Genomic DNA, 24059 nt, shown 5'->3' on the forward strand with positions numbered 1-24059 from the left:
GGCTGAGTCTCGGATTTGCCGGGGTTTTGCATGGGATAACATCATTCTTTCACTTGGCAACTAGTGGAGCGATGACATAACGTCATTCTTTCACTTGGCCACTAGTGGAGCGATGACATAACATCATTCTGTCACTTGGCCACTAGTGGAGCGATGAGATAACATCATTCTGTCACTTGGCCACTAGTGGAGCGATGACATAACATCATTCTTTTACTTGGCCACTAGTGGAGCGATGACATAACATCATTCTGTCACTTGGCCACTAGTGGAGCGATGAGATAACATCATTCTTTTACTTGGCCACTAGTGGAGCGATGAGATAACATCATTCTTTTACTTGGCCACTAGTGGAGCGATGACATAACATCATTCTGTCACTTGGCCACTAGTGGAGCGATGACATAACATCATTCTTTTACTTGGCCACTAGTTGAGCGATGACATAACATCATTCTGTCACTTGGCCACTAGTGAAGCGATGGCATAACATCATTCTTTCACTTGGCCACTAGTGGAGCGATGAGATAACATCATTCTTTTACTTGGCCACTAGTGGAGCGATGAGATAACATCATTCTTTCACTTGGCCACTAGTGGAGCGATGAGATAACATCATTCTTTTACTTGGCCACTAGTGGAGCGATGACATAACATCATTCTGTCACTTGGCCACTAGTGGAGCGATGAGATAACATCATTCTTTTACTTGGCCACTAGTGGAGCGATGACATAACATCATTCTGTCCCTTGGCCACTAGTGGAGCGATGAGATAACATCATTCTTTTACTTGGCCACTAGTGGAGCGATGACATAACATCATTCTGTCACTTGGCCACTAGTGGAGCGATGAGATAACATCATTCTTTTACTTGGCCACTAGTGGAGCGATGAGATAACATCATTCTTTTACTTGGCCACTAGTGGAGCGATGAGATAACATCATTCTTTCACTTGGCCACTAGTGGAGCGATGAGATAACATCATTCTTTTACTTGGCCACTAGTGGAGCGATGACATAACATCATTCTGTCACTTGGCCACTAGTGGAGCGATGAGATAACATCATTCTTTTACTTGGCCACTAGTGGAGCGATGACATAACATCATTCTGTCACTTGGCCACTAGTGGAGCGATGAGATAACATCATTCTTTTACTTGGCCACTAGTGGAGCGATGAGATAACATCATTCTTTCACTTGGCCACTAGTGGAGCGATGACATAACATCATTCTTTTACTTGGCCACTAGTGGAGCGATGACATAACATCATTCTGTCACTTGGCCACTAGTGGAGCGATGACATAACGTCATTCTGTCACTTGCCCACTAGTGGAGCGATGGCATAACGTCATTCTTTCACTTGGCCACTAGTGGAGCGATGAGATAACATCATTCTTTTACTTGGCCACTAGTGGAGCGATGGCATAACATCATTCTTTCACTTGGCCACTAGTGAAGCGATGGCATAACATCATTCTTTCACTTGGCCACTAGTGGAGCGATGGCCGTATCTGATGTAAAACCCTGGCCAGATCCTACAGGGTGAGCCCAATCGTTTACACGAGAAGGACTCACTGTGCCTTTATGAGCAGTCGGCATTGTCTGAAACAGAATTAGTTCATATGGAAATCCATCTGTGTGGCCTAATTCCACGTGAACTGTGCCAGAGACGTTTCACGATAGGAATCAGGAGAAGTTATGACGCGCTCGCAAGCGGCATCAAACCTGATTACACTATGAACGCCATAACATGAGATGCAGCGTACGATACTGATGGTTTTACTGCTATTGCCCAGAGAGAGGTGCCGCCACCACTGGAAGTAGGTTTCACGAACACGCTTTGCATTTCAAACAGTCAACACAGGAATCTTATGTTTTAAAGTTCAGCCTGTCTAAACAGAACTGACTGGGTTATTACCAACCAAAGTACCCTCATGACACCCCCCATCCCCCTTCGTGTGTGGTAGGGTATTTGATCTTTAAAAAGCTCTGAGAAAACATAAAGAGTAACAACAAACATTCATACATACACGCATGCAGGCACAAATACCCACATGCACACACACACACACACACACACACGCAAACACACATACACACACACACACACACACACACACACACACACACACACACACACACACACACACACACACACACACACACACACATACATACACGCACACACGAACAGACATAGACACCCTGAGAAATAGGCAGCCAGACAGAGCTGTGTCCGCCGATTTCTCCAATCATCACAAACACAGATACAAGGAAGATACAGTTCCAGCCTTTATGCCATTCTGCACAGGTAAAACGCAGAATATTCCTAAGGCATTGCTGCAGGTACAGGTAAACACAGGTCTATACAGGTAAATACAGGTACATAGCGGTGTATCGTCTTGTGTTGACGGCTGGACACGATACCTGACTCCGCGCAGTCTGCATGCCGCCGTCTGGGCTCCTCAAGCTCCTCAAGGGCTCCTGGGCTCCTCCTGGGTTTTAAAACGGGACGGGCGTTGGCGTGATCTGTTATTAAGTTTTGCTGCCGCCATCGTGGCTCTGGCAACAGGGTGCTTCAAATCATGACGGGGTTTAATGTGCACCGTTACGAAGTCGTTTTGCTGTAGTCTTTGCTCCCCTCGAGGGTACTTCAAACCAAAATGAAACCTCCTTCAATCAAGCTCGCTGTTGCTCTAAGAATAAATATGGCTTTTCGAATCAGAAAGGAGTTTGACGTGAAGTTTTACGGAGTCTTGGCTCTAGCAGCAATATGGTATTACTCATCGGCCGGGTTTCCCCGCGCCGTTTGATTCTTACTCTACCGAAGTAGAGTTTCTACCCCAAAACTCGACTTACTAAGTAAAGAAAGCATCAAACGGCGCGTCATATAGCTTTAGTCCCTCAGTGAGAGATTATGAGTTCCGTAACACGACGTTCTCTTCAATACAGGGGACCCCCCCCCCCCCCCCCCCCCCCCCCCCGTTAAGACTCCCTCCTTGCTATACCTCGTATTCTCACACTTTCTGTTCATAACCTCTGTCAAATTACCCCCATTTTAAGACTCCCTCCTTTTTTAAGACCTGATTTTCTCAGATTTGTGTAGGTCTTAAAAGGGGGTTCCACTGTATACGAGAAATAATGTAATCTCTTACCCCCCCCCCCCCCCCCCCCCCCCCCCATAAAATGTGGAGAGGAACAGCCTAGAACTGTAACAGGAGTGCAATTTGGTCACTTGGTTCTTCCATATACATTGTTATTATTATGTATATAGTAGGAAGACTGACAGGTAAAAAGCGGTGCCTTCAGTCAAAGTGTAGCCGTGTTGCTGTATATATAGACAACGCAGAAAGCGATACAGCACCGAGTCTCCCATGGGACTTAATCCCGTCGTAATCCCGTGACGCCCCCGAGACGGCGCGAGGCGTGAGCTATCTGGCGAGGTGTCGCTAGCAAAGCTCCCCGGCTTTTCTCCTCACCTGCCACATCTATATGAGCTGCACGCACGCTACACTCCCACAACCTTAGGCAGGGATCTATAGTCAGGATATATGTCTATGCTATAGGTCTATGGATACTATGTGACTGTGTGTTACAACGAACGCCAGATCCTGCTTTTGCCTTGACTGTGGTTTGTTCCTGCCCGAACCTGACTGAACGGACAGACAGACAGACAAACAGATACACAGGCGCAGACAAGCAACACTCTCTGTCTCCCTCTTTCTCTCTCTTTCTCTCTCTCTCTCTCTCTCTCTCTCTCTCTCTCTCTCTCTCTCTCTCACTGTCTCTCTCTCTCAGTCTCTCTCTCTGACACACATACACACACACACACACTCTCTCTCTCTCTCTCTCTCTCTCTCTCTCACACACACACACAGAAACACATGCACACACACACACACAGTCACACACACACACACACACACACACACACACACACACTCTCTCTCTTTCTCTCTCTTACACACACACACACATACACACATACACACACACATATACCTACACACACACACACACATACCTACACACACACACACACACATACACACACACACACATATACCTACACACACACACACACACACACACACACACACACACCAAAACCAATGCAAAAGCATGACTGTCGACGCAAACCTTGATTCGTCGATCAATTCAAATATGAAGCGGAGAGAAGTACAGACCCTTGTATTGACTCCATTCTTCAAAGTGAACAGAATTTGTTTTGTTTTTTCTAAAAATCTAACAATGCTTCTGTCCTGTAATACTACATTTATTACTATGACATGGGCTTTCTTTGAATATCGCAGGTGTTCTCAATCAAGTTTATATATAAATATACCCATGGACAAAAGGAGGTGTGTTTTTATTCAGAGGTGTTAGTCGTCAGAGGCTGGCTCGCATTATAGGCACCATTCTAAAACTAACGCAATAATAAGTTATTTTTGTTTGGGTTAGTTTGTTGAAGTTGGCTTGGAGTGTCCCTTCAAGGTTAGCCCGGTGCTTAGGGAGGATTACTCCCGTGTAGACAAGTTGGGGAGAACACGTTGTGTCACAAATAAAGACGTTTTGTTCTCCATCACTCTGCGTGTTGCAAACTAACAAATAGGCCATTAGGCAGGCGATCAGGCCATGCAGTTACTTTAAGTTATTGCCGCTCAGTCACGGTCAGTTTTGAGGAGTGACCTTCCAGGCTGTTTAAAGCCCGCACATTACTTGACTTGTTTCCGTTTGAGAGTAAAGCTTAGCTGTTTGTAAAATGTTAAACTCCCATTCCAATTTGAAAGGGTTAGGCAAAGTATTCATCCCCCCAAACCTTGCCGCCCGTCTCAGTCTTTCTATCAGTCATTATCGCCGCGCCTCAGCCTAGTCCGGTAGTCAATTCCACCACCGTCTTCATCCACATTTTTGTTCTGGCTCTTCGACATCCCGTGTGATATGCCGGATTGATCAACCTCTCTATATTCAGTGTGTTTTTTCGTTCAATCGTTCGGTCCTTTTTTGTTGCGGCTGGTTTATTCCGAAGCCGTCGTGCCGCCACAGTGTACCTCAGCAATATTACTGTCTATGCCACAATTTGTAAGCAGTTTGCTCAAATACACAATGAATATATATCTGTATCAAAGAGCTGTCGAATTCAGCGCACAGATCCGACGATCTCCTTCTCAACGGTCTCGGAGTGACGCTGCGCTTGTACACGGAAAGCGAAAGTAGATCTGTTGTTACAGCAAGAGTAGTGTCCCTTAGAAACTCCAGTAACTTCCGCTGTCATGGCTGCTTCAATGCGTCAGTTTCCAAAAACTCTTTGAAAAGATGCACAGCTAAACAGTTTGTGGCAATGCTCATTCAGTCATTGCTTGTCAATACCTAGTTGACACAGAACGCAAGAAACGGAAGGAGATAGCCAGCTAAATCCGATCGTGTGTGAGTGTCTTTTGGTTGGTCTGTGTGAAAGTGAAAAAGAGAACTGAAAATGTCACCCGCTCAGGTCACAAACCGAAAGCACAGTTTTACCGCAGCTGATGTTTCACACTACATGTTGACTTCAAATGTAGTGGTAGAGTAGAGCATGATGGACCTAGTTATGCCAAGGATAGTGTTAAGAATAATGAATTCCCGATTTTGTATTCAGATTGCAAATTTCAACTCACCTATGTAACTAAATCATCACTTCCTCAACTCATTTGTTGAAACGGTAAGCCTCGTAGAACTTAAATATCCGCAGAATGTCACATTTTATTGTAGGATAAATGCAAAATATAATTGTTATTATCAATCAGTTTTGGACTTAACTTAAAAAGACTTGTACCTCAACAATAGAAATTCATTGATCATGTGTTCATGAGTTTGGGGGCTCCATAAGCGACCAGTCGGTTCCGGAACTATGTACTTTGTATTTTGGTGGGTACAGCAGTCTCCAATAAACCATGACTCAGATAAAGACAAAGCAGAGTGGCATGTATGGTTCAAGTGTACATTACAATTTCAGCATACATTTACAATTTTGGTAAGACAAGAGGAATCATCCCTTGAGTTTGTATTTATTTGTTTCTCTATGTTAAAAACAGACATATGAATCATGCATTTGCGTTGTAACTGCACTTGCTTCTTCCTTGAAGCAACCTTGAACATGTAGGATTTGTTTTATTCCGTGTTAAGGCTGTCGCTAGTCCACTGTAGCATTACTCCATCAAATGATGAATTTAATCGCAGGTAACATTGCTAAAAAGGTAAAAAGATTAGCTTGCGTATATATATACTTTTTGCCAAAACCTGGTTTAGAAATAACTGTCTGCTTTCCTCAGTTGCAGCATACAAAATGGAGGGAGGAAACAATCGCAAGCGACCCTCGGGCACAGTTCTAGAGGACGACAGCTCCCAGGAGAAACGAACAAAGCTGTTAAAGTCTGACAGCGGCGCCTCCAGTAAGACGCAGAATGGAGGGCCATCAAACTCTCAAGCGACACTGGAGTATGAACTCTTCCACCTGTCGAGTGAAGAGGAAGGAACATCCAGTGAGGTGAAAACACAAGGAGAGAAAAGAGAACAACCAGGTGGGAAAGATTGGGGACAGAATGCGTCTCCCGCGCACAGCGCATCCAGAGAAACTCTGGTTTTGTCTGATGTAGAAGAAGAAGAGGGAGCTGATTTCAACCGCAACAACACAACATCTAACACTGAACCAGACCCCAGACAGCTGTGGAAAGAGACGTCTCTGGTCAACGACGCAGACATCATTGCCAACATCATCCCTGGCTCTGACGCCACTAAGGTGTTCGAGACTCTTGCAAAGCATCGCGGTGACCCAGACAGACTTAACATCACCACGGTGACCATTTTGGAGAGTAGTGCCACAGCTTCCAGCCCCGGAGGGCACGCCGGTGAAGAGAGCCGTGAGGCAACAGGTGCAGCTGAACCCAACGTTGGCGGTGAGACCTCAAGGCAGATAGCTGAGGATGACAAGCCTAACAACAGGGTTACAGAAGATGTGAAGAAAGTGATGCATAAGGTGCAGGACAATCCACAAAAAGAGAGCGATGACATTTTCAGTCAGGCTGTAAAGCTGACCAGCGAATTCCCCCACGTAGACCCATCCTCAATCTACGAACTCTTAGAAAAGCATGCGGGGAATGAAGACTGTCGCCGGCTAGTTAGAATAACACTGCTGGCTGAGCCAGCATCCTCTGCTGATGTTTCTGCAGCTGACCCAACTACACCTAAGCCTGTTAATGCAAGGGAGGGCTCCATATCCAATAATCCACTGGTTCGGGACGACCCAGTTTTCCGTGACATGAGGGTGGTTTCCAAGATGTTTCCAGAAAAAGACGAGAACGAGATCTACGCGCTGGTGGAGGCCCACTACTACAAGCCGGACCGAGTGCAGCTGGTGATCGAGGAACTGCTGAGAGGGGAGACCAACAGTCAGGAAGAGATCTCTCTATCACATTCACACGCCGGGGAACTGGAGACGTCAAAATCAGGTACAGTCCGTTATCATCAGCAGCATCTGTTCTGTCTGTACCACCGAGAACCTTACAGATTAGTTGTAACACATCTTGACTGACAATTATAGGCAAAGATATAAGAAACAATACAATTATAGGCAAAGATATAAGAAACAATACAATTATAGGCAAAGAAATAAAAAACAATACAATGATAGGCAAAGATATAAAAAACAATACAATTATAGGCAAAGATATAAAAAACAATACAATTATAGGCAAAGATATAAGAAACAATACAATTATAGGCAAAGAAATAAGAAACAATACAATTATAGGCAAAGAAATAAGAAACAATACAATTATAGGCAAAGAAATAAGAAACAATACAATTATAGGCAAAGAAACAATACAATTATAGGCAAAGAAATTATAAACAATACAATTATAGGCAAAGAAACAAGAAACAATACAATTATAGGCCAAGAAACAATACAATTATAGGCAAAGAAACAAGAAACAATACAATTATAGGCAAAGAAATAAGAAACAATACAATTATAGGCAAAGAAATAAGAAACAATACAATTATAGGCAAAGAAATAAGAAACAATACAATTATAGGCAAAGAAATAAGAAACAATACAATTAACCAAAGGTTAAGACAGTAGAGTCAAGAAGTTCAATTTACAGTTTACACGGTCAAGGGACATTTTTGCTTCATGTTTACAAATTGGTGTTTTTTTCTGATCTAAACTTTGTCCCACCATTTCTTTGTATTTTACTGGTGTTTTTCAGAATCAGGACCCGGTACGCCTGCCTCCAGCCCATTAAAAGCTGGAATCAATACGTCGAGAGAGGACTCTTTCCTTCAAGATGACGTGAGACATCTGCGAGACATCTTTCCGGACTGTGACCCCAACTACATCTTTGAGCGTCTGGAGGCATGCAAGAACGCAGAAGATCGGGTCAATGTACTTGCCACGGAGATGTTTGAACACAAAGAGTATCCTCGCCTTAAGGATGTTGTGGAGAAGCAGACTAAGGCAGCAAGAAAGCACCGTCTGCACAAAATGAAGTTCACCCTTCAGGTTTGGAGCATAAGCATAATTTATACTTTATGGGGGATGTTTAGGGTCAGATATGTACAAGAAGTGGGTGCTTAGATAGAAAGTTTTTTCTTGAGATTTTACCATAGAATCCAGATGATTGTGTTTGCCTACCTGTCTGTCTAACTGTAATCCACACACAATTTTTTGCATTTATTTTTCCCAGGAATTTCTGGCCAAGTTTCCAGATCCCGCCACCACGTTTGCAGATGAGGAGAAGGAGATGAAGGAGAGTTACAAGGCGCATGTGACTTCTCAGCTGAAGCATGATTTCCCAGACTTCAAATCAAGCTACATGAAGACTGTGGTGGACAAACACCGCTCTCACCTCCTGCCCATCGTCAAAGAAGTCGAGGCGTACAGACACGAGATTCTGGGTAAGCACGACAACAAGTTAGTCAATGTACAGTGGAACCCCCACTTTAAGACTCCCCACTTTAAGACTCCCTCCTTTTTTTAAAATGGAGGTGGGCGGGGATGTAGCTCAGTCGGTAGCGCGCTGGATTTGTATCCAGTTGGCCGCTGTCAGCGTGAGTTCGTCCCCACGTTTGGCGAGAGATCAGGTATTTATTTCTCAGAGTCAACTTTGTGTGCAGGCTCTCCTCGGTGTTCGAACACCGCCGTGTGTACACACAAGCACAAGACCAAGTGCGCACGAAAAAGATCCTGTAATCCATGTCAGAGTTCGGTGGGTTATAGAACCACGAAAATACCCAGCATGCTTCCCCCAAAAACGGCGTATGGCTGCTTAAATGGCGGGGTAAAAAAACGGTCATACACGTAAAATTCCACTCGTGCAAAAAACACGAGTGTACGTGGGAGTTTCAGCCCACGAACGCAGAAGAAGAAAGAAGAGAAAAAAAATGGAGGTTCCGCTGTACTGCGCTGGTTTGACGGAGACATCCACAAACAGATAGACTGCTAACGTTCCAAATGCTAACGTTCCAAATGCTAACGTTCCAAATGCTAATGTTCCCAATGTTAACGTTCCAAATGCTAATTTCCAAATGCTAACGTTCCAAATGCTAATGTTCCAAATGCTAACGTTCCAAATGCTAACGTTCCAAATGCTAATGTTCCAAATGCTAACGTTCCAAAATTCACAATAAAAAAACCAGAACGGTAGGTCACTGGAACGTTGACTTGTTCTGCTTAAAAGACCACTGGGTGTACATACTGTACGTCAATGTAAGATTTTGTTTTGTAAGTAATTAAACGTTTCAATAACCTACCATTCTTGTTCCTAAGATGGAGATTGAAACTCTAGGAACATTATTTATGGTAATGTGTGCTTCTTTTGAAAATAACATACCACAAGTAATTGGAGAGAATTGTCACAGTGTCGGAGGACATCAAGACATGAAAGTATGTGTAAGAAAGGTGACGCGTTTGTTGGCAAGTGCAGTGTTTTAGTATGTTAAATTTAAAGCAGTAACACAGTGATCCAGTTTTGTCTCTCTTAGGTTACGTAAAACTTTTCTTAATCCCAAATCTTGTGTATTAGTAAGGTATTAGATATTCTGCCTCAACAGACATGCACAAATTTGGCAAGCAACAAATTTGTAGTTTGTGAGAGTTTGGCCAAAAGAGGGAAATGAATTTGACAGAAATGTTGTCATTGTTGTTCATTCGGCATGTTTAAGGTTTACAGTCTTTGCCATTTGATTATAAACTTGCAAATGTAGTGAACCATGCTTTGTTGGGGTTGGGTTGTGTGTGTGTGTGTGTGGGGGGGGGTTCTATTTCATGAGCATTTGGAGTTCCTTGACCTTGTGCTACTTTTTTCAGCCACGGGCAGAGATTCCAAGGCGTTACGCCAAGAAACAAAAGATGCCCCCCTGGTTTACCCGGAGGAGCCAGATGAATATTTCTTCTACGAGCTGTGGTACACCTTGAACGAACAGAGAGTCAAAGGTATGACATAACTATTTTCTTTTATACCTCAAAACTGCAAGGAACGAATTCCTGTAATCGTTTGCAGAAGGGCATGTTTGGGTCTTGAAAGTATAGGTCGTTAGAATGTCTTTGACCCTCAGTATTTGTCTGCTGACGAATTGAATTGAGTTTGTAGTCTGCAGGTTCCAGTGAACATTTATTAATTTGATTAAAAGAGCCCCTTCACCCATGCGCACCCGTGAAATGAAGCTCAGTGTTGTGATGCCGCACTGCAATCATAAGGGGGTGATGTAAAGGTAACGAGCATCAATTAAAGCCCAATTCAAGATAAATTTGATGCTAGTCACGATGTTAAATGTCAGCTTTCATTGACAAAAATGGAACAAGAGACTGCATGTGAGGAGAACTAGAACAAGACAACAAGAAAAATGTACACATTAAACAGCACACAAACAATTACAGCATTGGCTTGGTATTCTTCAGCAAAACAAAACAATTTGAATAAGAGAAGAGGTGACAGAGACAGAAAGAGGTGACAGAGAGAGAAAGAGATGACAGAGATGACAGAGAGAGAAAGAGATGACAGACAGAGACAGAGATGACAGAGAGAGAAAGAGATGACAGAGAGAGAAAGAGATGACAGAGATGACAGAGAGAGAAAGAGATGACAGAGAGAGAAAGAGATGACAGAGAGAGAAAGAGATGACAGAGAGAGAAAGAGATGACAGAGATGACAGAGAGAGAATGAAGAAAATCAGAACAGAAGCAGACAGACAGTACCTGACGTTAAACTTTAAAAAAAACAAAGTTTAAGGAACACTCTTTGTTCCTTTTTGACTCACATGCGAAGCAAAAGTGAGTCTATGTACTCACCCGAGTCGTCCGTCCGTCCGTCCGTCCGGACGTCCGTCCGGAAAACTTTAACGTTGGATATTTCTTGGACACTATTCAGTCTATAAGTACCAAATTTGGCAAGATGGTGTATGATGACAAGGCCCCAAAAAACATACATAGCATCTTGACCTTGCTTCAAGGTCAAGGTCGCAGGGGCCATAAATGTTGCCTAAAAAACAGCTATTTTTTACATTTTTCCCATTTTCTCTGAAGTTTTTGAGATTCAATACCTCACCTATATATGATATATAGGGCAAAGTAAGCCCCATCTTTTGATACCAGTTTGGTTTACCTTGCTTCAAGGTCAAGGTCACAGGAGCTCTTCAAAGTTGGATTGTATACATATTTTGAAGTGACCTTGACCCTGAACTATGGAAGATAACTGTTTCAAACTTAAAAATTATGTGGGGCACATGTTATGCTTTCATCATGAGACACATTTGGTCACATAAGATCAAGGTCAAGGTCACTTTGACCCTTATGAAATGTGACCAAAATAAGGTAGTGAACCACTAAAAGTGACCATATCTCATGGTAGAAAGAGCCAATAAGCACCATTGTACTTCCTATGTCTTGAATTAACAGCTTTGCGTTGCATGACCTTGGATGACCTTGGGTCAAGGTCACATGTATTTTGGTAGGAAAAATGTGTAAAGCAGTTCTTCGTGTATGATGTCATTGCTAGGTTTAGTTATTTGACCTTGACCCTGAAGGTCAAGGTCATGTTAAGGTCAAGCATGTGAGTCGTATGGGCTTTGCCCTTCTTGTTTGTTATATTTAGTCAAGTTTTGACTAAATATTTTAACATCGAGGGGGAATCGAAACGAGGGTCGTGGTGTATGTGCGTGTGTGTGTGTGTGTGTCTGTCTGTGTGTGTGTGTGTGTGTAGAGCGATTCAGACTAAACTACTGGACCGATCTTTATGAAATTTGACATGAGAGTTCCTGGGTATGAAATCCCCGAACGTTTTTTTCATTTTTTGGATAAATGTCTTTGATGACGTCATATCCGGCTTTTCGTGAAAGTTGAGGCGGCACTGTCACGCCCTCATTTTTCAACCAAATTGGTTGAAATTTTGGTCAAGTAATCTTCGACGAAGCCCGGACTTCGGTATTGCATTTCAGCTTGGTGGCTTAAAAATTAATTAATGACTTTGGTCATTAAAAATCTGAAAATTGTAAAAAAAAATAAAAATTTATAAAACGATCCAAATTTACGTTTATCTTATTCTCCATCATTTGCTGATTCCAAAAACATATAAATATGTTATATTCGGATTAAAAACAAGCTCTGAAAATTAAATATATAAAAATTATTATAAAAATTAAATTGTCCAAATCAATTTTAAAAACACTTTCATCTTATTCCTTGTCGGTTCCTGATTCCAAAAACATATAGATATGATATGTTTGGATTAAAAACACGCTCAGAAAGTTAAAACAAAGAGAGGTACAGAAAAGCGTGCTATCCTTCTTAGCGCAACTACTACCCCGCTCTTCTTGTCAATTTCACTGCCTTTGCCATGAGCGGTGGACTGACGATGCTACGAGTATACGGTCTTGCTGAAAAATGGCATTGCGTTCAGTTTCATTCTGTGAGTTCGACAGCTACTTGACTAAATATTGTATTTTTGCCTTACGCGACTTGTTGAACGTTAGGTCTTCTATTCTGATTTTCTTCATTCTCTTTCTCTCTCTGTCATCTCATTCTCTCTCTGTCATCTCTTGCTCTCTCTGTCATCTCTTTCTCTCTCTGTCATCTCTTTCTCTCTCTGTCATCTCTTTCTCTCTCTGTCATCTCTTTCTCTCTCTGTCATCTCTTTCTCTCTCTGTCATCTCTTTCTCTCTCTGTCATCTCCTGTTGTTGTTTTGTTCTTGTCTTTTTTTTGCTGATGAAAACTGCATATCAAAACCGGTCCAATTTTGTAATAATTATTGTTCATGTGCTTTTTTTGTTCTGGTGAGTACATTTTTCTTGTTATCCTGTTCTTTTTCATTGACAAAGTTAACAATGTTTTGATGGAAATCTCTGACAGTGGATAACTTCATTATGTGTATGAATATTGTATTTTCAAGTACACTTACTTTACTGATGTTTGTCTTTGTGAGGAAGTTTTCTGTGTTTGGCCTTGATCAGGCCAATTTTCCATATTAACAAAATTCTGATTCAAAAGCATTTTCTGTACAGATTTTGTTGCTCCTGTACTGACAGTGTTAAGTGTTCTTTGCTGCAGACCATTTTGATCGGATAGCGGCAAGACGAGCAGCGCGAGTGGAGCTGGCCAGAGGTCGCAAGGAACTGTACGAGTGTAACTGCTGCTTCGAGGATGAGTGTCTGTTTGAGGAGATGAACAATTGTGCCGATGGTCATCTCTTCTGTCGCCAGTGCATCGCTCGCTCTGTGGAGGCTGCCTTTGGGGAAGGTCATTTCATTTTTCATTTTTATTATTTTATTGTCCCATCACTGGGAAATTGGGGTCGCTTCCTCCCAGTGGAAAGCTAGCAGCAACAGAGTGGCGCTACCCAGGGGTGTGTGTGTTTAGGTGTAATCAGCCACCTGCACTTATTGGCAGTATGTCTGTGTTCTTTTACGTTCCACATTGGTGACACAGGGGTGGAACATAGATACCGTCTCTCAGCCTGCACATAAAGTTGATCCAACTCCTGTGATATGAGAGGGTAAATTTACATAGTGCAATATCATATTTGATTGTATCCCTTTTATGTTTTATGTTTTATGTGTGTCGTCCTATACAATTGTTGTTATAATCGTTTACAGGCAGACAGGGTGTGCCGAAGAAAAATTTCCATTTTTATGTAATATTTTAATGGACAATAAAGTGCTGTTATTGTTATTGTTATTGTGTCAGTCCGTTGCCAGATTTGAACCTGCGACCTTAGGATCACAAGTCCAGTGCTAACTGAGCTACCGGGCATAACTATACAGTGTTTTTTTCAGACACAGTGGACAATAGGTCAATTGGACCTTGATTTCAAACTACGTATCGGTCAGAATGTCCTGACCATAATAAATTGTTGTGTCAAAACATGTCCCACTTGACAAAGCTTGGTGTCAGAACAATGCGTTGTATCAAAAGACTATGCCTAAATGACCGAAGACCAGGTCTGGGAACAACGCTGCCTATAGTTTTAACTTTCCAATGGTGTTACATGGATGTGAACTGTGAACAATGTTCCGTCTGTTTTTGATCTTCCAAAAATCTGTAAGTTTGGCATAAAAGAGACAAATTTAAAGAAAAATGTGCAAGAAGTGGTATTAAGGAATAGTAGTTGCTGTGAGAATGCAATTCAGTTCAAGGAAAAATGGGAGTTTAGTCTGGCATTGCAGTATGTTAAAGATAAAAGACTTTTAAATAAAGAGGAGGGGGGGGGGGGGAGGCAAGTGTGTTTAATTTAGTGGAGGTGTGTGGAGTGCAATGCTTATGATTAAAATTTACAAAAACGTAATAACACTAGCAGTAAAATGGTTTTTTCTTACAGGTAAAACCAGCTTTCCCTGTTTGACTGGTTTCTGTGAACACCAGATACCTCTGTCTGTGCTGAAGGTGGTCTTGCCATCATCTATGTTTTCAAAGGTACATGTGCTTTTTTTAATTTATTTTTTTTAATTTGCCAAGCACATCATGTGGGGTGTTTAATAAATACCACTGATTGTTACAATATTCCTTATTAACTGTTATAAATGTGTTTGAGCTACAATGCACATTTCATGTACAATACCTCTTTTTCTTTTTACTTTTTTTAAAATAATGCACACATGTACTGAACAGTTCTATGTTTGATTTGAGTGAAGGTTAGGTAGCTACTGCCTTTTACTGGAGGAAAAACAGTCAAAAGTTGTACATGTACTGTCCGCAGGTAGGAGTGCTTCTCTTGGCCAAAAAACACTCTTACAGTCGTGAACAAGTAACCCAAGTTTTTCATTCTATTTGAATGGTGTACCTTTTCTTGCCTGAGTGGGTCAGAGAACTCGACAAGCACTTGACTATGAACCTGGGATTACATCCAGTTTCAAGACACATTTCCCAAAGTTACGTTTCATTCTTTTAAAATTTAAGCATTGAAAATACATGTTAGTTTTTAAGTAACAAATATTGTGTGTTTTTTTGCAGTTAAATCTGCATAGACTATTAATTATAATAATAATGATAGTACAGTGGAACCCCCCTTTAAAACCTTGAGATTCGTTGTACCCAGACTCCACTCTATTTTCAGACTCCTCCTTTTGTGTGTGTGTGTGTGTGTGGGGGGGGGGGGGGTCACAACAGTAGTTTGCCATGTCTCTTGAAATAAACAAAAGAAAATTGATCTATGCATCTTCTTACACGAGACTGCACTTGATCAATTACTCAGCAGGTTGATACAGGGACATTACAATTAAGGAGCTGTGTCACAGGCACTGACCAGCCAATAAATCTACACATATATTATGGCCAAATACTTGCATTAAAAAATCACTGCAAGATCTTGTACCTATAGATTGACAAGAATAAAGCCTATTCAAGACAAAGAAAGCTTACCGACAATCTTCTAAGTCAATAATTCCACACTTATACTTACCTGCCATCGTTTCGATTGAGAAACTGTTCAAATATTGTGACAAAGGCTACTCCTGCTTGTATCAAAAAGCAATTTGGGATTTTCTTGAGAACACTTACATACAACCACCAATGCTCATACTGGATATTTTAATGTCTTCTGGTGTATTCACTTTTGATTTAGTTCGTTATATCAGTAATTCGCTGTAGAGTTTTCAACCCTAAATGGCCTCAAGACAAGTTTTCCCACTCACCTTCAAATGATCGTCCCATCGATCTTTCCTTGGAGAGTACAATCTCTGCATGTTTTCAACAGCTTTATAATATAACCCATAGAGAGCTCTAGCAAACTAACAGCGGGAGGTGCACGAAAAGCGTCAGTTTTCATGATAAAACTTTGACTCGCTCATTCACGGGACATAACTGCACTCCGGACTGTCCACAGTGTTGAGCAATTTAGGAGACTTCACTGCCTGAGGAGAGTATTGATTCAAATGAACGCGTGGTTCTATATATCTTGTCACTCGGTCACGGATCGGAGAAAACAAAAAAACAGTTCCAGATTTCGAAACCATGTTCATCAGCCATTGTTTTTAGCAAGACAGACCACATGTGCACGAGCTTCGCTGACGTACATCGCAAAATGTCATGACGTCACCACAACTTTCGGTTTTGGTTCAATCTGTGCACCTCCCGCTGTTAGTTTGTTCAGAGTTCGCTCATCATGCGATGTGCACTTGTGTTTGTGTATTTTTGTGTATTTTTGTCTTTGGAGACAATTATTGACATCAGTTCGTTGTAGCCTTGTGACTTTTAGAGACAAAACGGCTCTGGGGCGATGAAAACGTGTTTGTTAGAAGAGGGGTTCGTTATGCAAATGAGTTCAAAAGGTTCATTGTAGCCGGAAAGTAACAAGTAAGAAATAGAAGGCTGTCTGCCGGGAAATCAATGGCAGTTCGTTAAAAGCGGGATTTCGTTATACCCAGGTTCGTTATAGCTGGACTCCACTGTAGAGGTAAACTTACAGAGGTTATGAACAGAAATCTGAGAAAGCAAGGTCTTAAAAAGGAGAAATTGTTAAATGTAGGGGGTGTTAAAAGGGGGGTTCCTCTGTATTCCCAACACTGACACGCCGCGTTGACTGTGCAGGTATTGAACAGAAAGTCAGAGAAAACAGGGGTTTAGAAAAGGGAAGGAGTGTCAAATTTAAGGGGTCTTAAAAGGGAGGTTCCACTGTCAGGCATGGGAATGGTCCTCGGATCTGCTCATTTCAGCGGTTTAGAAATGAAATTTCAGAGGAAAAAAGAAAATTGGCTTCAGCTCGTCTCGGTGAGCCAAGTAGTTGATTTCCACTGGATTTGGTCTGAAATGCGTAAATTTTGATCTTGCTTTACAAAAATGTAAGCTTCCATAAGCGAAAATTCGTACCGTCTTGTCTCGTTCTTGTATCGGGGAGTACAGTATTCCTTTGTTTTTTAACTTTGTTCATCTTACCACAGTCACTTCGTTGTTTAGATTACAAAAATGTGCCGAACCCCCTAGATTTTAGAGTTTTTTTCCTCTCAGCCACTCCCATGCCTGACTACTGACACGCTGCGTTGACTGTGCAGGTGCTGCGCAAGCTACAGGAAGAGGAGGTGAGGCAGGCAGGCATCCCGGACCTGGTGGACTGTCCCTTCTGTAACTTTGCCACCATCATGGACAACCCCGAGGACCGCGTCTTCCACTGCCTCAACCCCGAGTGTCTCAAGGACTCCTGCAGGTCAGGACAAAACCAGCAAGATTGGTGACAGTTTAAGTTTATCTCTCTTCACAGACGCACCTTGTCCCCCTTCGTGTGTACACGCAAGCACAAGACCAAGTTAGGACAAACCAGCAAGATTGGTGACAGTTTAAGTTTATCTCTCTTCACAGACGTGCCTTGTCCCCCTTCGTGTGTACACGCAAGCACAAGACCAAGTTAGGACAAACCAGCAAGATTGGTGACAGTTTAAGTTTATCTCTCTTCACAGACGTGCCTTGTCCCCCTTCGTGTGTACACACAAGATTGGTGACAGTTTAAGTTTATCTCTCTTCACAGACGTGCCTTGTCCCCCTTCGTGTGTACACACAAGATTGGTGACAGTTTAAGTTTATCTCTCTTCACAGACGTGCCTTGTCCCCCTTCGTGTGTACACACAAGATTGGTGACAGTTTAAGTTTATCTCTCTTCACAGACGTGCCTTGTCCCCCTTCGTGTGTACACACAAGATTGGTGACAGTTTAAGTTTATCTCTCTTCACAGACGTGCCTTGTCCCCCTTCGTGTGTACACACAAGATTGGTGACAGTTTAAGTTTATCTCTCTTCACAGACGTGCCTTGTCCCCCTTCGTGTGTACACGCAAGCACAAGACCAAGTTAGGACAAACCAGCAAGATTGGTGACAGTTTAAGTTTATCTCTCTTTACAGACGTGCCTTGTCCCCCTTCGTGTGTACACGCAAGATTGGTGACAGTTTAAGTTTATCTCTCTTCACAGACGTGCCTTGTCCCCCTTCGTGTGTACACGCAAGCACAAGACCAAGTTAGGACAAACCAGCAAGATTGGTGACAGTTTAAGTTTATCTCTCTTCACAGACGTGCCTTGTCCCCCTTTGTGTGTACACGCAAGCACAAGACCAAGTTAGGACAAACCAGCAAGATTGGTGACAGTTTAAGGTTATCCCTCTTCACAGACGTGCCTTGTCCCCCTTCGTGTGTACACGCAAGCACAAGACCAAGTGCGCACAAAAAAGATCCTGTAATCCATGTCAGAGTTTGGTGGGCTATAGAGACACGAAATTCCCAGCATGCTTCCCCCGAAAGCGGCGTATGGCTGCCTGAATAGCGGGGTAAAAATGGTCATACACATAAAAATCCACTCATGCAAAAACATGAGTGAACTTGGGAGTTTCAGCCCATGAACAAAGAAGAAGAAAAAGATCAAGTACATGAACACCTTGGTTTTGATTCTTGTGCTGGAGAGGCTAACAAGGCAAGGCAAACGTTTATTTCATAAAACCCCATGGGGGTACATGAACAAAAGGCTGATAAAAGGTGAAGGTTTTTGGTATGTGGAGGTCCACTTTACTTCCTTTCTATTTTGGGGGGTGCAGGAGGACATGGGGGTGGACTTTGATTAGTGACCTTTCCCAGTGGTTGTCATTATCCTGTGGGTGATGGGGGTGGACTTTGATTAGTGACCTTTCCCAGTGGTTGTCATTATCCTGTGGGTGATGGGGGTGGACTTTGATTAGTGACCTTTCCCAGTAGTTGTCATTATCCTGTGGGTGAAATGCTTTGAGAGGAATGATCTACACTGCCAAGAACAGGTTTTAATGTTTAAATCACTATCCCTCTGATTGGTCAGGTTTTGCCAAGAACCGAACCACGTTCCCCTCAAGTGTGAGGAAGTGGAAAAGCAGAGCGAGACCGACATGCGCACCTTCATCGAGAAGCGGGTGACGGAGGCCATGCTGCGAAAGTGTCACAACTGCGGCAAGCGTTTTGTCAAGGACACAGGCTGCAACAAGATGACCTGTATCTGTGGGGCCACAAGCTGCTACATCTGCCGCCAGCCCGACATCGATTACAGCCACTTCAACGGCAACAAGTATGGTTACCATTTGGTGCACTATGTTTTTACCCTAATATCAGGTCTGGTAGAGAGCCAGACTACAACCATTTCAACGGCAACAAGTATACTTTGGTGTTTCATCTGTACAAAGGCATTTACAATGGTCTTCTTGAGATCCCCTGATGGGTGGGTACGTGCATGTGTGCGTGCTCTTGTGGGTATGTAAGTTTGTGTGTACATGTACCTGTATTTCAATTTTCTGCACACAAGAATATGCCTGTAAAACAAAACCGAATGTTCTGCTCAGGCCAAACATTTCTCACACATTGCCTGCAGAAAACGATGTGATACAGTGGAACCCCCTTTTTAAGACCCCCATTTTAAGACTTCCTCCCTTTTAAGACCTTGCTTTTGCAGATGTTGTGTTCATAACCTCTGTAAATTGACCTCCATTTTAAGACTCCCTTCTTTTTAACACTATTGTGACTAGCACTGCCACGGCGTTAACGTCCTGCCTGCCCAAGCTTGCCACCAAGAAACTTCCCAAAAATCAGTAACTGTAAAGAAATCTGTCTAGCAAGCTTGAATTAAGTCCAATCACCACCAAATTGTGTGTACTAATTCAAAAATGGATGCCCAGTTCAGTCGTGCTATTTATAAGTTTGTCACGCGATTTGTTTGAGCAAAGGGGGGTGAAAGGGGGGTGAAAGGGGGATAATTTGTGTTTTTTAACGTTTTTTTGTGTGTGTTTTATTTTCCACTGCTTTTTTTAAAAGTTATTTTTTAACAGAAAGTATTATAAATAATGTTATAACCAAACAAGGTGTAAAACCTATGAATTAGCTGAAATATTGTTAACATTGTACACAGAAATAAGCAGACAGTACAAAGAAAAAAACAAGCAAATCACGCATTCACTCACAGCTAGCATCCTGACTCAAATGAAACAAAACTGTAACACTCACCAAATGATGTCTAGGTAATCCATATTGAATATAAGTCACATTTTCACAACAAAGTACCAACTGTACACCTATGAACAATTCCAAAAGGATTTGAAGGCTCCAGCCATCCATTGTTATCAGTGCTGCCACGCCCCCATAGCTCCTGCACGATTCCGAGATACATGTTCGTCTAGCAGTATCACCCCCTACCACGTGTAGTTGCCGACTCGTACTAGCAACAACGGGACTGCTTCTTCCTCAATATCACTGCTATTATCGCTTTCTTGAGGCTAAAACGACACGATGTATCATGATCTACAGGATCCTCAAGATCCAACATCCGGAGAATCTCCTCCCGTGACAAGGCTCGCCTTCGATTCATTTTTTTTGTTCGAAAACACCACGCAAATCTGCACTAATTTGATCAAGCCGGAAGAGAAAACCACGTGTATCAAGGGAAACAACTCAATTTACTGCAAGCTTCAAAAACCGGGAAGCAATCACGAGTCGTGTACCTTGTATGTCTAATACTAAAATAGTCGCTTCCCGTCCGTGGGCGTTGCAGCGCTATTACTAATATAGTCGCATCCCGTCACGAAAGTGTTAAGACCTGATTTTCTCAGACTTTTGAAGGTCTTAAAAGGGGGGTTCCACTGTATTTTTGTTTAAACTGGTGGCTTAGTGCACACAGATGTTTCATCCTAGATTTCTCCCTGTTCAGATGCGGTGAGGGGGACATGAACAAGGTTCACCAGCAAGAGATGGAACGCGCAGCGGCCATGGCCAAGGCAGAGTTCCTCAAGGACCATCCAGAGGCTGCAGACATCGACCTCAAGTACAACCCTGAGAACCTCATCCACAACAGTCAGTTTGGGCCACCTTGATTCCTACAACAAGTTTGTTATCATCACCACCATCATCATCATGCACATCATCATCATGTTCATGCTCATCATCACCATCATCATCATACTCACACTCACACTCACAGTTTCATTACTGTTTCTGAGATGTTTTTCTACTTTTTTCTTTGCAAAGCATCCCACTTTGCTCTCTTAGATTATAACACTGAGAACACATTCCTAATCAGCCATAGATATCGTCGCGATATAACCTTCGTGGTTGAAAACGACGTTAAACACCAAATAAAGAAAGAAAGAAAGCCATAGATATACACATGTATGTACATATGTCAACAAATATGTTTCAGTGCACTTGCATATATTTTGTCTTTTGCAAGAGATGAATTTTAGCGGGGGGATAGCTCAGTCGGCAGAGGCCCTGGCTTGAAACCACTTGTCGCTATCGGCGTAGGTTCGAACCCCAAGTTCAGGCCAAAGATTTATTTCCTAGAGGCAACTTTGTGCAGACTCTGCTTGGTGTCCGAACACCCTCGCATGAGCACGATAAAGAACCAAAGTTGACAGCGAAAGTCTCAGGAATACATGCATGCAGGAAAAAGAAAAAAATGGGGTAGCACCGTGCTGTATAGCAACTCGCTTTCCCTAGAGAAAGCATCCAGAATGTCCATGAGGGTTATCTCACAGGACGACATGATCCCTGTACCAATACCAACTAAGGCCGTTTCTGGTATTGATGAAAGAATGTTCTGTCGTGAAGATGAAAACATTGTGGTCACAAACAACATAAATGGCTGGGCAAATTGTATGTGTTGAAAGAGAGTACACTTGGCCGATCAAAACACCATGTATGAATGTGGAGCCAGAGTTGAGGCTGTTTGACAGGTGATCTGGCTGGCCCGCTGCATGTATGGAAAATGAGGTCTGAAGCAATAAACAAGAATGGTTACTTTATGGAATATCTCATTTTTGACAACACCAAAAATTGGTGAATGTTTCGTTTTGTCGAAAATTTAACGTTCCATTGCCCAACGGTTCTTCGTTTTTTATTCTGAATTTTGGAATGTTGGCAGTCTGTCTGCTTTAGGAGGTCTGTAACAAGCAAGAGCAATGATAACATCCGCCCTTCCCCCCCCCCCCCCCTCCCCCCCTTCCCCTCCCCCTTCTTATTCCAAATCCCTTGTTTTTGTTTCTTTCAGACGGAGGTGACGTGTTCCATGGCAACGGATGGGATGATTACGACGGGGAAGCTTCTGGAAGTGGAAGTGACATGAGTTCAGACAGTGACGTGGATTCTGAGGAGGACGAAGAAGGGGCAGGATGGCCCTGGTACTAACTTCTGTAGTTGGGGGTTCTTTCTTCTGGCTTCCTGATCTTAGTTGCTGCCATTTTGTCAACAAATCCAAAAACAAAGAGACTGTCATTCTTTTCTTCATTTTGTCAACAGTTTAGATCCTTTGGGGTATTTTTTCAAATTGTGTGTGACCAGTATATGATTCTGTTGGAGGTGAACATTGTCAATCTAGATATACTTATTGATAAATGGATGAGAGATGTGTGTGTGAAATGCTCAATTTAGACAGGTGTGTGTGTCTTGGTGAAATTATTGGACTGTTCCCAGTGATTTTATTGATTCCCATTACTGAGACGGGGAGGAAAATGTAAATACAAAATTATGTATCATTAAAGGGGAATTCTAATTTGGCAAGAAGAAGGAAGTAGAGAAGGGGGGGGGGGGGGGGGGGGGAGAGCTAATTGTCTACCAGATGTTGCAGAAAGAAAGAAAGAAACAAAATATTCCCATTTTAAATGATAATTACAGTATCTCATGGTTTATTCAAAAGCACCCCATACAGGAAGCGATAAGGTTGAAGTTTTGGTACCTGTAAATGTGTCAAGCTGAGAGTGAGATTTTACGTCTTGGGTGGCAACAGTATGCTTCTATACGGTCAAGTTTACATCAACAAAACACTTCATGATCAGGCTTTCTGATCAAAGAATACAGCAACTCTCAGAGCACTCAAGGACATTGTGAGTACTTACATGAATATGCATGAGGGTTCATCTGTGATTGGCATTCATTTTGATTGGTTTGTTTTGCTTGGGCCAAAAAAAAATAATTGTCTGTTTAGGGTAACCCGACCGACCCTATCGATTTGGCGCCGACCCAAAAACTTTTTTTTGATTTCAAAAAAAAAAAGAAAAAAAAAGAGGTAAAAATGCTAAAAAGAGACATTTGGCGTTTCTTTCTCTCCCTTTCTCTCTGTTTTATTTATACGTTAGTTTTGAAACATGTATTCATCAAATATAAGAAGTGAATTTACACACACACACACACACACAAAAAAAAACAAAAAAAACCCCTACCTACCTACCGACCCTACTTTTTTTGGTCATGTTACCCTAAACAGACAATTTTTTTTTTTTGGCCTTGTTTGCTTGCTATGAAGAGTTGTCTGCTTTGGATGAGTTATATGATCATTATTGTTAAAATGATAATGAAATGTGTTATTGTTGATATTTACTTCACAGTGATATATAGGTCACTTATTTTTATTTTATTCGAGCTTGAAATATGCATGTGCAAGAATATTGAAGTAAAAGAGTAGAAGTACAGTTGGCGTGGCATAAATGTACATCAGTGATTCCTTGTGTACGATATTCTGCCAAACTGGACAAGATGCAAGTACAAACAAGGTGGTAGGGGAGTTCACTTCGTCCCTAGCTTTGCTCTCGTTGGTTTTCTTAAA

General features: G+C 42.2%; 1 protein-coding gene across 2 annotated transcripts; it reads left to right on the top strand.

Moving 5' to 3' along the window:
- The first annotated feature begins 5251 nt into the window (after positions 1-5251).
- LOC138953919 (E3 ubiquitin-protein ligase RNF216-like) lies at positions 5252-23023 on the top strand. Of its 2 annotated transcripts, none has more exons than XM_070325907.1 (11): positions 5252-5432; positions 6314-7489; positions 8252-8544; positions 8729-8939; positions 10351-10476; positions 13586-13774; positions 14853-14947; positions 17521-17672; positions 19299-19541; positions 21171-21345; positions 22509-22641. In XM_070325907.1, the coding sequence occupies exons 2-10, from the start codon at positions 6328-6330 to the stop codon at positions 21331-21333; spliced, it is 2634 nt and encodes an 877-aa protein (XP_070182008.1). In that variant the 5' UTR covers positions 5252-5432; positions 6314-6327; the 3' UTR covers positions 21334-21345; positions 22509-22641. The 2 variants fall into 2 exon arrangements, with proteins under 2 accessions (XP_070182008.1, XP_070182007.1); XM_070325906.1 differs by having other exon boundaries at positions 5257-5432; positions 21171-21313; positions 22509-23023.
- Positions 23024-24059: the final 1036 nt, after the last annotated feature.

The sequence above is a fragment of the Littorina saxatilis genome, linkage group LG17 (assembly GCF_037325665.1).
Source record: "Littorina saxatilis isolate snail1 linkage group LG17, US_GU_Lsax_2.0, whole genome shotgun sequence".
In the NCBI taxonomy this organism is placed as follows: Eukaryota; Metazoa; Mollusca; class Gastropoda; order Littorinimorpha; family Littorinidae; genus Littorina; species Littorina saxatilis.

Coding starts and splice junctions, on each gene's coding strand:
- LOC138953919 (XM_070325906.1), top strand. CDS start 6,328: ATGGAGGGAGGAAACAATCGCAAGCGACCCTCGGGCACAGTTCTAGAG. Junction 8,545..8,728: donor AAATGAAGTTCACCCTTCAG/GTTTGGAGCATA, acceptor TATTTTTCCCAG/GAATTTCTGGCCAAGTTTCC. Junction 21,314..22,508: donor TGAGAACCTCATCCACAACA/GTCAGTTTGGGC, acceptor TGTTTCTTTCAG/ACGGAGGTGACGTGTTCCAT.